The sequence below is a fragment of the Micromys minutus genome (genome assembly GCF_963924665.1).
Source record: "Micromys minutus genome assembly, chromosome: 7".
Lineage (NCBI taxonomy): Eukaryota > Metazoa > Chordata > Mammalia > Rodentia > Muridae > Micromys > Micromys minutus.
Genome location: NC_137976.1, coordinates 31,876,400 through 31,891,617, shown reverse-complemented (window position 1 = coordinate 31,891,617; position 15,218 = coordinate 31,876,400). Strand labels below are relative to the sequence as shown.

General features: G+C 39.4%; 1 protein-coding gene across 1 annotated transcript in view; it reads right to left on the bottom strand.

Moving 5' to 3' along the window:
* The window catches only part of NSUN3 (NOP2/Sun RNA methyltransferase 3), a 58,213-nt gene that overhangs the window by 23,916 nt on the left and 19,079 nt on the right, over positions 1-15,218 (bottom strand). Inside the window, exon 5 of the mRNA XM_080919655.1 lies at positions 14,486-14,607. Coding sequence (XP_080775781.1) covers positions 14,486-14,607 — 122 coding nt within the window. The remainder of the gene's footprint in view (positions 1-14,485; positions 14,608-15,218) is intronic.

Genomic DNA, 15,218 nt, shown 5'->3' with positions numbered 1-15,218 from the left:
GCCTCAATTGTATGGAGAAGCATCCCAGTAATTCCAGGCAGTGCTCCCTGGAAAGGTCGGAGAATGGGAAGCCCTGCTGGTAAAGGGAGGCTTCCATTTTGTGCTGAGCTCAGAGGAGCTATCCTGTGTGATCATGATGCACTGCGGCCTTAATTACCAGCGCCTCCCTTCGTGTTATTGTCATTCTGCACATGCCCATTCATTTGTTTTGTTTCCATTTCAGGACAGCATCTTGCTTTACAAAACTGGCTGGCTTAGTATTTGTTATGTATTCAGGCTGGTATAGATTTCATGCAAGCTACTGAATACTGATATTGCAGGTATAAGCCAACTAAATTTGACTTACAATTTTAAAATATAACCTAATAAATGAATGGATTTTATCTTAAGAGGGAGGGCATGAGGAAAATATTCAACATCAAACATAAGAATGAATTTAATTTCAGCAAAACATTCATAAAATTCAGAGTAAAACATGGCTAATGCAACCTCTGAGAGGGACAAGAAGCTTCACCTGGGGAAAAAAATAAAGGTTTTCCTAACAATTTATATGAACTGAAAGAGGTCCTCAAGCTAAGCTAGGTTTCAGATGAGCCCTACAGTAGGTACCTCGAGCAATGAGGGAGGGCTGTACTTAAAGCAACGTGGCCTCACTCCAGTAAAGCAGAATTGTTGCTGTTCTAAAAGATTTTATTTTTAATTATGTGTTTACGTGGTTGTCTTTTAGTAGGTTTGTATATGTACATGTAGTACCTATGGAGGCCTGGGAGGTCATTAGATCCCTTGTAGCTGGAGTTACTAGGAATTGTAAGCCATCTGCCATGGGTGCAAGGAATCAACCACAGTCCTCTTCCAGAGCAGTACTCATGCCTAACTACTGAGAGACGCCTCCCGCTCCTATTTGGTAACTTCTGGTAAGTAACTTGACCCCAGTTTAAAAAAAAATGGTTATTTCTTTTAAAATGATATATGTGATACCAAAAATACAATTAAATAACTTTAAATACCAATTATCTTAGGTCTTGCTTTTTTATTTAAAAAGGAGACATCTAACAGAATATATTTTAAAATGGTGGGGGAGGGCAATTTAGTCTAAAAGGGAAAAAATAAATTCATTTTCAAGAAAGATACTTACCTAAGTTGGTGGAATAACAGAACCAATTTAATCACTATTCTATAATTTGACAAACTGTCAAACAATAGAACTTACTCTCATAAGCCCTTTAAATCTGTGCTTTGTGCCTTTCCTTCCTCCAGTGTCTAATTTCTCTGCATCCATCTCTTTAACCCTGGCTGTGGGGTGGGAGCCTTTTCCTTTACTTTTCCTTTATATCCTAGGTCTGCCTCTTTTTCATGGTGCACCCTCAGCCTCTAGTTTTCTTTTCCAATCTCCCTGCTTTTGTCCGTCTTCAGAGGCTATCATGTTTTTCCTTTCCCACTGCCTGTTTCTCATCACCTGAATTCCCCATGTACCAATTCACGGCTGCTGCTGGAAAGAATGTCCCTCCCTGTGTGATTGTGCACTGCAACCACAGAAGCATTGCAATCTGTCAAATAAATGCAGATTTGAAATTATGTTTCGGGTACTATAAACATCAAAACACAGAGATCTCTAGTTGATAGCTATCCAGTGCTAGCATCAATTTTAAAAGTATTATTTTACAAGCCTTGAGGGTACTCTTCCCTGTGCATAGAAACTAATCAAATTTCTATATAGGAAACTGTTTATTATCAAAGACGTTCTGTAAATTCAAGATAAAGTAACATGACCAACCTTGCTATTTTCAAAAGCACCATGCCCACTGGCCAGACTTTTGTTAGTATAAGAAAGGAAAGCACACTGATAATTCTCATCTCTCTTCTGGCAGTACGTTTTTACCTTGAAGAATGGGTATTTCTTACATAGTGTTAGTAGAACAGAGAAATGGCATCAGATATCCCTGAGTTAGATTATAAAGGACAAGCTTTTCAACCCTTATTACCAATTTCCACTTAAAGATCTCAACTTTTGTTTATTTTGGGAACTTAATTACTTTATTAATATGTGTATGGGAGAGGTGATAAGTATTAAAAGTTCTCTGCATAAGGCTAAATATAATAAATGTAAGATTACACAACCAAAATTAGCAAAATGAGGCAGAACACCAAAAAGTCTGTCTAACTTCAAGATAGGGTCTTTGATCTACCAAATGAAATTTTACTTACTCAAAGAAAGTAAATTAAACAAAACAAAACAAAAACCTTTAATCAAATCAACAAATCTGGTTTTGTGTGTGTGTGTGTATATGTGTGTGTGTGTGTGTGTGTAGGTGTTTCTGTAGAGTTGGACAGAGAAGACAATGGTGTGGGTTTGATCAATTCACTTATTAAACATACATAACAGTCTAGAAAAAGAATAACATCAGAACCAATCCAATTTAGATACATGACAAACCATGTTTGTTAACAAAACTGTTTAGCAATAATTTGAAATACTATTTTTTTCCAGTTTTATTTTTCAAATAAGAAAAGGTTTTTAAATGAAATGCCATGCTTTTACCCAGAAAAGAATATCACATCTAGCACTTCAAGAGTAGTCAAAGCAGCGGTAGGCCCCTCCTTCCTGCCCCAGACTTCACAGAGGGAAGATGATCATAACTGTCAAAAATGGCTGACTCCAGTCAAAATGAGGGCACCAGGACACCTTAGCCTACAATAGTCACAGGACCTGTCCATGGTGGGTGGAGCATCTCCATTCCTGCATTAGCAGGAGATGTCCCACAGCAGTTGTTTACTGTGGCAGCACCTCTTTTTCAGCTACCCTAGCAGCTTCACAGAGATGGCACCTCACCAATGCTACCCCACAACCCAATGCAGAAAAGGGGGTGGGGATGGGATGAAAGAAAGGCACCAATCCCTGAGGAGAAAAAGTTCACCAGTCCTTGACCTTCACACACACACACACACACACACACACACACACACACACACACACACACACAATCCCTAAGGTCAAGATTTCACATCACACTAGTTGTCAATGGGGATAATGAGGAATTCTCTGTCATGAAGAGCTCTGCCCCCTAAGACATCCTATATAAGCCCCACTTTCCATCCAATTCCCGGATGTCTGCTCCTGGGAACAGAGCGCAGCCATACCTGGATTTGTTACTCCAATTAATCTCTTTCATGAGATTCGTTTTCTGGTGTGACTCTGTAATTGAAAGAACCCAAGAAGCAATAAAGAGAAGAAGCAAAGAAGTGGAGTAGGGCTGAGACTTCTGAGCTCCTCAGCTCAGCTGGAGATACCTTCCCTTGGGAGCTCTTCCTCGAAGAGCCGTGTGGTTCCTGGGCTTCCATGTCTCAGAATACCCTTCCTTTGGGGCACTGTTCCACCTCAGAGCTGTGTGATTCTTACCCCCTCCCCCAATGTTTCAGGATGCCTTTCCACTGGGATATGTTTTCCCTTCAGAGCTGTATGGATTCCTGGGCTTCCAAGTCCCAGGATACCCTTCCATCTGGACAGAAATACATAGATTAAGGGACTTTTAAAGTCATCTTATATATTACTTCAACATTTTCTGAAACAATACTGTAGTGCTGTGTCTTTATATATGTTCCTTGAATCAGTGCTGTAGAACCCAATGGTTTTATAGATATACCTTCAAATAGTGCTTCAAATTCCTGTTTTTATAGATATTCCCTGAGCCAATGCTGTAGAACACTGTCTTTAAAGACATTCCCTGAATCAATGCTGTAGAAATCCCTATGTCTTTACAGACAGAGAGTCACATTGACCTGAATAATTCTTTAGAGAAAAACATTGATCTCCTCTTAAAGAAAGAAGTCGTTTGACTCCTGCAGCGGCCAGATTATAAGATAATTAAAAGCCCGTAAGTTTTAGTGATGGTGTCTTAGTGAACCCATTTAGGTCAATAGCATGGAAAACTTAGGTACCCATAGTGAAGGCTGGAATGGGGTCAAGTGCCATAGCCTGACTCTGATGGAAGAAGTATTAAAAGAGCTGTGATTAGCAGTTTGCTACTCATATTCATCAGGTAAAGAAATAGTTGTTCCTAACAGAGAAATGTTTCAAGAAGAAAATGGGGTACCAAGTAGCACTCGAAAATACTCAAAGCCTGGTAGAGTACAGCACAGTTATGCCAACACTGAGAAGCACAGGTAGAATTCCCACTTGTGTTCAGAAGGCTTACTTAGGCAACTCAGAAGGACCCTGTCTCAAAATAAAGTGGACGGAGGATAAAAGAGCCAGAAGTGGAACTAACTGGAAGAATGTTCAGAAAATGCAAACTCATATACTGGTAGTTCAGACCTGTACTCCCAGGTACTCAGAAGGCTGAGTCAGGACGTCAAGTTCAAAGGCTGCATTCAAGGAAATACAACTTAAACTTCTGTTAATACCAATAGTATCTTACAAGTTTCATAAACTAAGGTCAGTTACATAATTACTATCCTACTTTGAAAATCTTTGTGGAAATAGAGAGATGACTTAGCTGCTATGGTGCTTGCCATATATGCACGAAGACCATAGTTTTATCCCCAGCAACCATGGATGGCAGCATGGCCCTGTGATCTCGAGGCTGAAGAAAAAGTGTTGGGTAAATCCTTAGAGCTCAATGGCTAGCCACCCTAACTGAATTGATAAAGTCTACATTTAGTAATACTGTAACAAAATAAGTGGGGACAATAGAGAGACACTCGATGCTAACCACTGTCCTCTCCATATAAGGACACACATGCATGCCCATTCACAGATATAGATGAGCACACAAGACCCATGTCCTTTCCCTTAATAGCTTGATTATGCTCACTCATTTGGAAAGTTTTCATACTTCCTAATTAACTTTCTTCTATGTTTTCTCCTAAGTATCTACCCTCTACATGGAAGGACAAATGTTTCTAAAATAAATACAATACAATAATAGGTTCACCCATGGGGCCTGTGAAAGCCCCAGCCAGTCCAGAGGCAGATATGTGGTTCCTTCTGTGCCTTAAATCCTATCAGGAAGTATACAAGTAGCCACTCACACACTTGTACAACTACTATGCCCATGGCCATCCCTTGTCAGGCTCGTCTTTATCGCAGTTCACAGAGTTCATAGTTACATAACAGTGTCAATGCCCTCCCCCCCACACACGGCTGCCTGAATAGCACTTTCCAGTGCTCTAAGAGCTAGCCCATAGGGAGAGAAGTCCCTGGTCAGTACACATTTGATGTCTACATATCTTGTGACCAGTGTGTATAGTGTCTTCAGCAATATGGTTTTGGCATCAAGTTATGGCGGACGGCCAAGAGCAATGGCAATAGCCTGTTCTACTGTGGGGTTCTCTTGGATACCTATGACGAAAATCTCAAGAGGAGGCATCACACCTATCACTGAGATGTTTACTGGGTAACCTACACTTCTGAGATTAGCATAATCCCCTATTCTGGGTAATTTCAATTAAACTCTTCTATATGAACACACACACAGAGGGAGAGGGAGAGGGAGAAACACACACACATACAGTCTATAAAATAATAGGTTTCAAACATCCTTAATGTTAATTATTCTCCTCTCAACTACCTTTTCGGTTCTACCATCCCATCCACCACTTCTTCCCATCCCATTCCCCACATAAACTGCCCTACCATTGCTCCCATTTCCTGTAATATCACTAGTGTTCTATTAGTCTCTTACTACAAAACCAAAAGCAATAACAAACAAGAATTTTTTCGTCCACCATCAATATCGTCTTTTTCAGTTTTTCTCTATTCAACAGGTACTCCAAATTAAGCTTAAACATTGACAGGTTAGATGTTAATATCTAAATATGAATGAAAACGTGACATTTATCTTTCTGGGTCTGTATTATCTCCATATAATTTTTCCAGATCTATCCATTAACTTTCAGATTTTGTAATTTTACTTTTATTTATAGCTAATTAAAATTTGATTGTATTTACATATTCTCATTACCCAATCATCAACTGATAGATATCTAGGTAGGTACTAGTTATTGTGAATAAAACAGCTGTGAACATGGGTGAGTATATGCCTCTGTAGTAAGAAACAGAGTCCACTGGGGATATGCCCAAGAGTGTTATAGTTAGGCCAGGCAGTAGACCAATCTCTTGTTTCTGAGAAACCACCACACTGATTTCCACAGTAAGGGCACTAATTTGTACTCCCACCCAATGTAAGTGAAGGCTTTCCATTTGCAACCATCCCTGCCTCCACTTGCTGGATGGAAATAATATCAAGCTGCCTCTAAATTCCCTTTTCTATATCTATGTACTGGTGTAGCTCTCAGACATCAACAGAGAATAGGAAATGTAGAAACTCAATAGTCAAAGTCCAGAGAGTAAGTAAGTACTAGAGAGTGCTCAACCATGAATATGATCTGTCTCCCCAAGGCTCCAGGGTCATCATGAAAGAAGAGATGCAAGCACTGTGAGAATTAGAGGCTGAGGAGGACCATAGCTAAACAATGCCTTCTGGACTTGCTATGACCACTGCACTCCTAAACACACAACAAAAAACTCTTGCTGCCGGGGTGGCACATACCTTTAATCCCAGCACTCAGGAGGCAACAAGTTCCCGGACATCAAATTTCAGGACTGAGAAACCCTGTGTCTCATAAAACTAAACAATAACCCAAAAATCAAACATAAAACAAAGTGTGGGGGCATGCAGAACACTGCACAAAAATCAAGCTAGTTAACATTCTCCCTTGGTATGGGGAGGGATTCATGAGTCCCTACTCCTAACTGAGGAGCTATGGACTCCTGATGGCTTCGCAGAGTGATAGTTTTTACAGAAGGTTATGGCTCCTAGTATGTCAACCAAGCTCCAGTGGATGACCTCAGAAGTAAATGGGCAACACAAATTGAAGTCAGTAATGGATACAAAAAGAAGACAGGAAGCTCTTAGATGGAAGAAAGTGGAGGTGTGTGTGGGAAGAGAAAAGAGAACTTGGATTGAATATGGTCAAAAGTACGAAATTCTCAACGAATTACCAAAGATATTTTTTAAAAATGAAATAACATCACATAAACAGATTACTTCAGTAATTCCTTAATAATGAGGTATTTTCGGTTACATAATACAACTTTTAAACTAAATATTAGTCAAAGGCGCAGTTAAACTTATATAAGTAGAGGCTCAGAGTAAGGGCTAGTGGTTGAACACTTGCCTAGGATGGGCAAGGTCCTGGGTTTAATCCTTAACAATAAAAAAAGAATTGTATACAGTCTGGCTCAAGAACAAACCGTTTGGCAAAGTGTTAGATAATCAAGTGTTAGATCAGTAAGATGGCTGAGGCAAAGGTGCTGCCATCAAGCTGGATAGCCTCAGGCCTATCTTAGAAGCCAGCTTTGTCGTCTGCCCCACACATGCACATGTGGCACAAAGCCAGCAAATGGGGAAAAGAATAAACCAATAGTAAATACTGGTAATGCAGCCCCATTTTTCTTTTCAAAATTAGACTTACTTGCACATGTGTGCATGTGTGTGTGTGTGTGTGTGTGTGTGTGTGTACATGTGTGTACTGCTTGTCTTGTCTTATCTGCTCTCTAGCTACTTTCTCTAGTAGATATTTTCTTATGTTTTCCTCAGGACATTAAAATTACGTTTTATTATTTACAATGATTGGCAAAATGCCATACAATGTAGATATTTAACAGATGCTTGATAAATTAATAAATACTGATAAAACCTTATACTAAGATTTTATTTCCTATTACTACAGACACTTTTAGTGATAAATTCCACAGAAAGTTGTCATCTGTGAGTAAAACATAAGAGCTACATAAGGATGGGGGTGGTTGCTCCTGGACTTTCTATAATTTCATTTACTACGGAATTCTGGTCACTATCACTAAAAAGGACAAATGAAAGGGCTGGATGTGGGGGGGGGCAGACATCAGGAGGAGTGCAAGGGACCCAGATGCTATACATTCCTGAGCCTGAACCATAGCCAAATCACAGGTTACAACCTCTGGTCTCTTACCCTAACTTTAAAAATTGAAAGAGAAAAGAGGAAAAAGACACAGGAAAAAGAGAAAGGAGAAACTCGGTGTTACCATTATTGGCAGAATATTCTGCTTCTTTTTTCTGTTCTAAACAAGTATGACTAAGAATGTGCTGATAACATACAAACTGGCCCAATAGGAACTCATAGAGAACAGCATATAACAGCAATAGTGAAAGAATCCTCCCACACTGATGTAACTGCATATGATTATGATTATTCTTCAAATATCTGGATTTCTTTCTTTCTTTGATTCATTCTTTCTTTCTTTCTTTTTTCGTAAACATGTGGATAAAACATAAAGGCCCATATTCTCAAGCCACTAGGAGTCCTAAGCCCAGCTAAAGAGCATCAGAGAATAAACATTAGTGATTTTTATTGCTTCTTTTAAAACACAATTCTTGCTGTCAGTGTACCACTTTTTAAGACTTGTTACCTGGATGATTTATATAAATTTTCAAAACATTACCCAATAATCTAAGCTTCCTCTTTCAATGAGTTCTTAAATTCAGTTTTACTTGACAAGCAGTAAGAAAAGAAAACCAGAAGGGGTCAGTATTTTCTGTGTGATTGATTTTCTTCTAGGAACTAGATGACATGATACATTACTGCAATAAGATACCTCTATTTTTGTGATAAATCATACTCTTCCCTTAGCAGTTTCCCAACCTCAAATCATGTAAACTTCTGCACAAATATCAGAACCACTTTCTAAAAAAGATGCCATGTTTATCACTTTCAGCATATTTCTTCACTCTCTAGTCTTCTGAATACACTGACATGTAATCAGAGTGACAGAATTCTATTGTGTAGATACACATACACATGGCACACACCGGCAATGACTGGTTTGGCAATTATTTTGAGAAGCAACCATTAAGGTATACTTTAAACAGTATTCTACAAATATAATTGAATTATGTTCAACTATTCCTTTAATTCCTGCTCTTCACTCTTACAGTCCAAGAATGGTTTGGGGATATTTGTATGGTGGAATTTTATATAGCTTGGATTGAAGCCAGAGTCCCTTCTCAGTCTGCAGGGAGCTCATGCCCTGAGACCTGTCTTCTGTCATCACTCAGCTCTTCTGCTTTTGGCTATCAGTGCCAGAAGCGGTACAGTAAGTTGTCATGACTACATATAAGACTGCATATAGATTTGCTTTTGAAAGATTTTATAAGAGAATATTAGAGCTAAAGACAGCACTTCGGTTGTGAAGGGTTTTTCTAGCATCTGCAAGGCTCTGGGCTTGATCTTGGCACCAAAAGATATCTTCAACACACACACACACACACACACACACACACACACACACACACAAACCAACAACAAACACCTTACACATCTACTAATAGTTCTTTTTAGAAATTAAGATAAAAATATTCTACTAAATGAAAGACCACTTTTCATTTATATACAACAAAAAACAATAGTAATATATGGCTGGAGACTATTAACTTGTACAAGCTCTCTGCTCTATGAATATTGCACATATAAGGAATCATTTTTAGAAAGTTCTGGGAAGATCCACAGATAGCTCAAGGAAAGATCTCCTTCTTCAGCCCCCTAAGTTCTCTAAGCCTGAGGCACATGGCAAATTCACTGCATCCATCCTTCATCCACAGCGTCTGGAAGCCAGGCAACATGTGCTTCCTGTTTATCTAACTGCTCTTCACAGATGCAACCATGGACTTACTGATTCCTTCCAGCTAACCTAAACTCAGACTATCCTTTTACCTTCTTGTAAATTGCATAGCAACCCATTTATCTCATATTACAGAAGAAAACAATTATACCTTTCTTTAAAAAATAAGTGTGCAAGAAAAATTAAAACAGGGAAGCCAAAGAACCTCCTTTGTAAGTGATAGTAGTCTCTGATTTTAAAAATACTATAATCTTTTTTTTTTTTTTCTGAAGTAGGAAATGAGAGATAACGAAAGATTGTTTGGTATACTTTATCATTTTAACCCCAAGACTTTTCTGTATCAGTAAATGAGATTTAAAATTCTTAAATGTGTCCATGGCTTATGTATTTGACTCTCTGCCCTTTACATCATTATCACTTAGCCAGATATGAGTATCAGCTGCTTCCAGTCAGTCTGCCCCCAAAGCAGTAAGAATCGGAGGCAAGGCATACAAAGCTGCGCACGAGTGCCCAGCAGAGGGTGGATGACGGCTGCAGTGATGGCCTTTCTCAGCGACACATGAGGACATGAAAACTGGCGCTCAGTTTGTGCCCCATCAATCTACTTTACCATATGCTGTCTTCTTCAAAGAGTTAAGAAGACAGAAGAGCAGTTTGCCTACTGAGGAAGGGCTTCAGCTCTTATGTCACGAGAAGAGGAAGGATGTAATGATCTTCATAATGACTGAAATGCTATATCATCATAATCAAAATTCAGTACATGGAAAAACTGACATTAAAGTCAAACCAAAGGCATGTATGCCTATGTAGAAACTATAATCAATATATTATGTAAAATGCTTTACCTTTATGCCTATTACCTTCTAGCTCAATAATGATTGAATAGTTATTTTGATCAGATTGGCTTTGCCCAGAGTAATTATACCTGTATATTCCAAATATTCAGGTTTTGCAAATGACTCTTTTTCAAAAAAAATATTAATTGAGCTATTTTATATGTTGGAAATATGTTGAAAATAAAAACTCTGTTCTCCAAGATGCTTACAGTCTTGTTGGAAGAATGAGATAAGCATAGGCAAATGTCTAGTGGAAAACAGCTATGTATATATACACACACACACACACACACACACACACACACACACACACACACACACTGTTTTTCAAAAAAGGGAAGATATTATTAGAGTATCAATCCAGTCCTAGTGAGTTGATAAAGGGATAGTAAAGCTGATTCCTGAGGACCAGTAGGTAAAAGAAAAGGTTAGAATTAGAAATCTCAAACAAAATAAACAGGAAATGGACCTCAGCCCTGAAAGCTCCACAGAAGTCCATTACACAGAGAGTCTCAAGACACTGTGTAGAGCAGAGACTGACAGAAAGGCCATCTAGAGACTGCCCCACCTAGGGATCCATTTCATATACAGTCACCAAACCCAGACAATACTGCAGATGCCAAGAAGTACACACTGATAGGAGCCTGATATAGTTGTCTCCGGAGAGGCTCTATCAGAGCCTGACAAATATAGAGGTAGATGCTCGCAGCCAACCATTGGACTGAGAACAGGGTCCCCAATGGAGGACTTAGAGATAGGACTGAAGGAGCTCCAGGGATTTGCAAACCCATAGGAGGAACAACAAAATCAATCAACCAGACTCCCCAGAGCTCTCAGGGATCAAACCACCAAACAAACAGTACACATGGATGGACTCATGGCTCCAGCCACATATGTAGGATGAAAGGCCCTTGGTCCTGCCAAGGCTGGATGCCCCAGTGTAGGGCAGGGAGGCAGGAGGGAGTGGGTGGGTGGGTAGAGGAGCACCCTCATAGAAGCAGGGGGAGAGGGGATAGGATAGGGGGTTTCTGGAGGGGAAACTCAGAAAGGAGATAACATTTGAAATGTAAATAAAGAAAATATCCAATAAAGATAAAAAAGACCCTGAAAGTTACTTCTGAGTGGCCCTGACTACTGTGTTAAGGAGCTGAAAGTCCTGCTGCTTAGATGGAATCACTAGACCGCTGCCTGGACTGGGAGAGCTCAAGTTCCATGTGACATGCAGCACTGTGGCTTCTCTGCGCGGTCAGAAGCCAGCTGAAATCACTCAGTGATGGATACTGGCAGCATCCAGGCGAGGCTCTGAAGAATTGAGAGAACTGGATGTAGTTGACAGACATGTAACATTTACAACTGAAATGTCTTAGCAATTGATTGGACACAGAGAAATAAAGTAGTTGAGGAAGGCTTCTGACTTAGGCAAAGACATAGCAGCAGAGCATTAACTAAGAAAGAAAACAGGCAGACTGATAAAGCTGTTCTCATTTTGTATTTTGTTGACTTTGGCAGTGGGACCAATAAAGCATTATGAATATGAGTTTTAACTGAGACAAATGATTCTAGAACCCTCTGATAGGTTACTGAGTGCACAAATGCATGGCTAGAAAGAAATATCAATTTAGGTATATATTTGAAATAGAGCACTTCATATCATTTGAACCCATAAGACATAAAATGATATTAGCTGATTAAAGATACAACACTTTGTGAGATGAGCAAGGTAAAATGTAGAGAATATACAATCACAAGTGAGAAGAAAACATAATCACAAATGTCAAGAGAAGAAGTATTTTAAGATGTAAGCAGTCACCAAATTATACTGGCATCATATACTTTGGAAGATAATTCCAATACAATCAAGAAAAACACTATGATAGCAGTCCACTGAGACAAAAGACAGTATAGAAAGAAACTGTTTTGAATGACAGAGAAAGCAGAATGCAGAATGTTCCCCTAGTCCACAGAAGTTGAGAAAGTAGATGTATGCTGAGGCTCTGAAATACTACATATAAAAGTACAAGTTACAGCACATACAACATAATAACACTGGATATTTTTAATGTATTTATTACATATACTTATATACAGAGAGATAATGCAGAAAGTTTACAGGCATTTAAAACAAACTTAAGCCCAATGATTAGTCTTGTCTTAAAGAAACCTGGTATGTGCTTGGATGTGTAGCCAAGAGGCTTATATCATTTACAACATCATCTTATAATATCAGTGTTTCCAGACATTATAATTACAATTACATTTCAGCTGGGCATGATGGCTCATGGCTATAATCTGAACACTGGAAAGGCTGAGGCAGGGGTTTGAAAAATGGAGGCCAGACTGGTTTATATAGCAACATAGTGTGAAAAAAAAAAAATGGTGAGAAGGGAAAGAAACAAAGGAAGGAACCTTAAAACCCAACACGTCTGAGCAGGTGAGTTGTCTCACAAGCATTTGCTATGCAAACCTAAAGTAGAAAGAACTGACTTATAAAACTTGTTCTGTGACCTCCATAAATGTACCATGCATAATGGTGTGCATGCCTACACACACACACACACACACACACACACACACACAAATAAAAATTCAAATTCCAGACAAATTTATTTAAAAAGTACAATGAGTTGAGTAAAACTACGATAGAAAACTATTCATTAAACAATTAGTAGATATTTTAGAGCATTAATAGGAAAATGTTTGTAAAAATGAATCAACTACAGATGAGGATGCTTACAGCTAAACATCGGACTGAACTCGGGGACCCCAATGAAAGAGCTACAGAAAGGACTGAAAGAGCTGAAAGGTTTGCAAGCTCATGGGAAGAGCAACATCATCAACCAGCCAAGACACCGAGGTGGAGGGTGATTGGGAGAGGGAGCACCTTCGTGGAAGCAAGTTGAGGAGGAGGAGGGAGGAGAGTGGGGGTGCAGGGTATAACATTTGAAATGTAAATACAGAGAATAGTCAATAAAATTGGAAAAAAAATGAAGCAAGCAGAAAACAATAAATTGAGACAAAATTAAATTATTAAATAAAATAGAAAATCCAAAAAGATTAAGTAATGGCAGAAATAAAAAATAGTGAAGGCAGTCCTCTGCTACATATGTGGCAGGAACCACAGACCAGCCTCTGAATGCTCTTTGGCTGGTGGCTTAGTCTCTGGGTGGATGAGGAGGTGGGTGGGTTGGCTGGGAGAACATCTTCTCAGAGCAAAGAGGAGGTGGCATGGGGTAAAGAACTCTTGGGAGACCAGAAAGGGGGACGACATTTAGAATGTAGAATTAAAACAATTATAAAAATAGTAGGGGCTGGAGAGATGGCTCAGTGGTTAAGAGCACTGGCTGCTCTTCCAGAGGACCTGAGTTCAATTCCCAGCAAGCACATGGTAGCTCAGAACCATCTGTAAAGGAATCCAATGCCCTCTTCTGATGTGTCTGATGACAGCTATAGTATATTCATATACATGAAATAAATAACCATATGTAAAAAAAAGGAGAAAATAGTGAAGGAAATTTCCTGAGAGGTGAAATAAAATAGTCCCTGGAAGCCTCACTGCTTACTCACAGTTTAGAAAAAGAAAAAAGAAAGAAAAATTGAGGGAGACAAATGTGAAGAAGTATTTCTATCTTCCTAGGAGATTCATTCTCCAGAAAATTACCAAAATATGAATCTGGTCCAAAACTACTTCCACAGGAAGACTGGTCCAATTTTGGTTAAATAGCATGCTAAGCCCTTGGCCTGGGACAAACTTAGACAGAGAACAACTCTGAATCACAGCAAAATCCTTCATGGCTTCTGAAAGACACATTGAGAAAGAAAGCAAACCGGCAGGAGAGTTTAATATGATGGCCTGGAATCTTTTGCTTGCACCTTTAGGGGAATTAATCAACACCTGCCAGGAAGTTTTCTATTTACCCACTAGACATGCTTGACTGGAGCTATTTAAAATAAAACGGGAACCCAAATACGCTTTTGAACAAACAGTCCTCACCGTAAGAGTTCTACTTGTAGGACAGGCAACTTGTTCCTTTGATGAATCCTATAGGCAGCTTTCTGAGAGTCTGATGAGAACAGCCAGCTTCGATCATTTGAACAGGGAGCATCGACTAACACCTAGAGAAAACAAAGAGCAAACATACTCAGGGTGAGGTATGCTAAAGTGCTACATGACAAACAGTGCATAATTAACACCCGCACCTTAGGGACCCAAGACATGACATTCGAAGTCCTTTATATATTTGTCCCTGTTCACAGAAAGCTCTGTGCAGTATCAGTGTTTGTCTCAGAGGAGAGAGAGCATGAGCAGACTTGGTGCTATTAATTGAATTGAATAATATTCCTTTTTATTCTATTTGTTTGTTTATTCATTAATTTTGGTTTTTCAAGACAGGGTTTCTCTGTTTAGCCTTGGTCATCCTGGAAGTAACTCTGTTGGCCTAGAACTCAGAGATCTGCGAGACTGCATTCTCTGTGTTGACTGCATTCTCTGTGTTGACTGCATTCTGTGTGCTGACTGCATTCTGTGTGCTGACTGCATTCTGTGTGCTGACTGCATTCTGTGTGCTGACTGCATTCTGTGTTGACTGCATTCTGTGTGCTGACTGCATTCTGTGTGCTGACTGCATTCTGTGTGCTGACTGCATTCTGTGTGCTGACTGCATTCTGTGTGCTGACTGCATTCTGTGTGCTGACTGTATTCTGTGTGCTGACTGCATTCTGTGTGC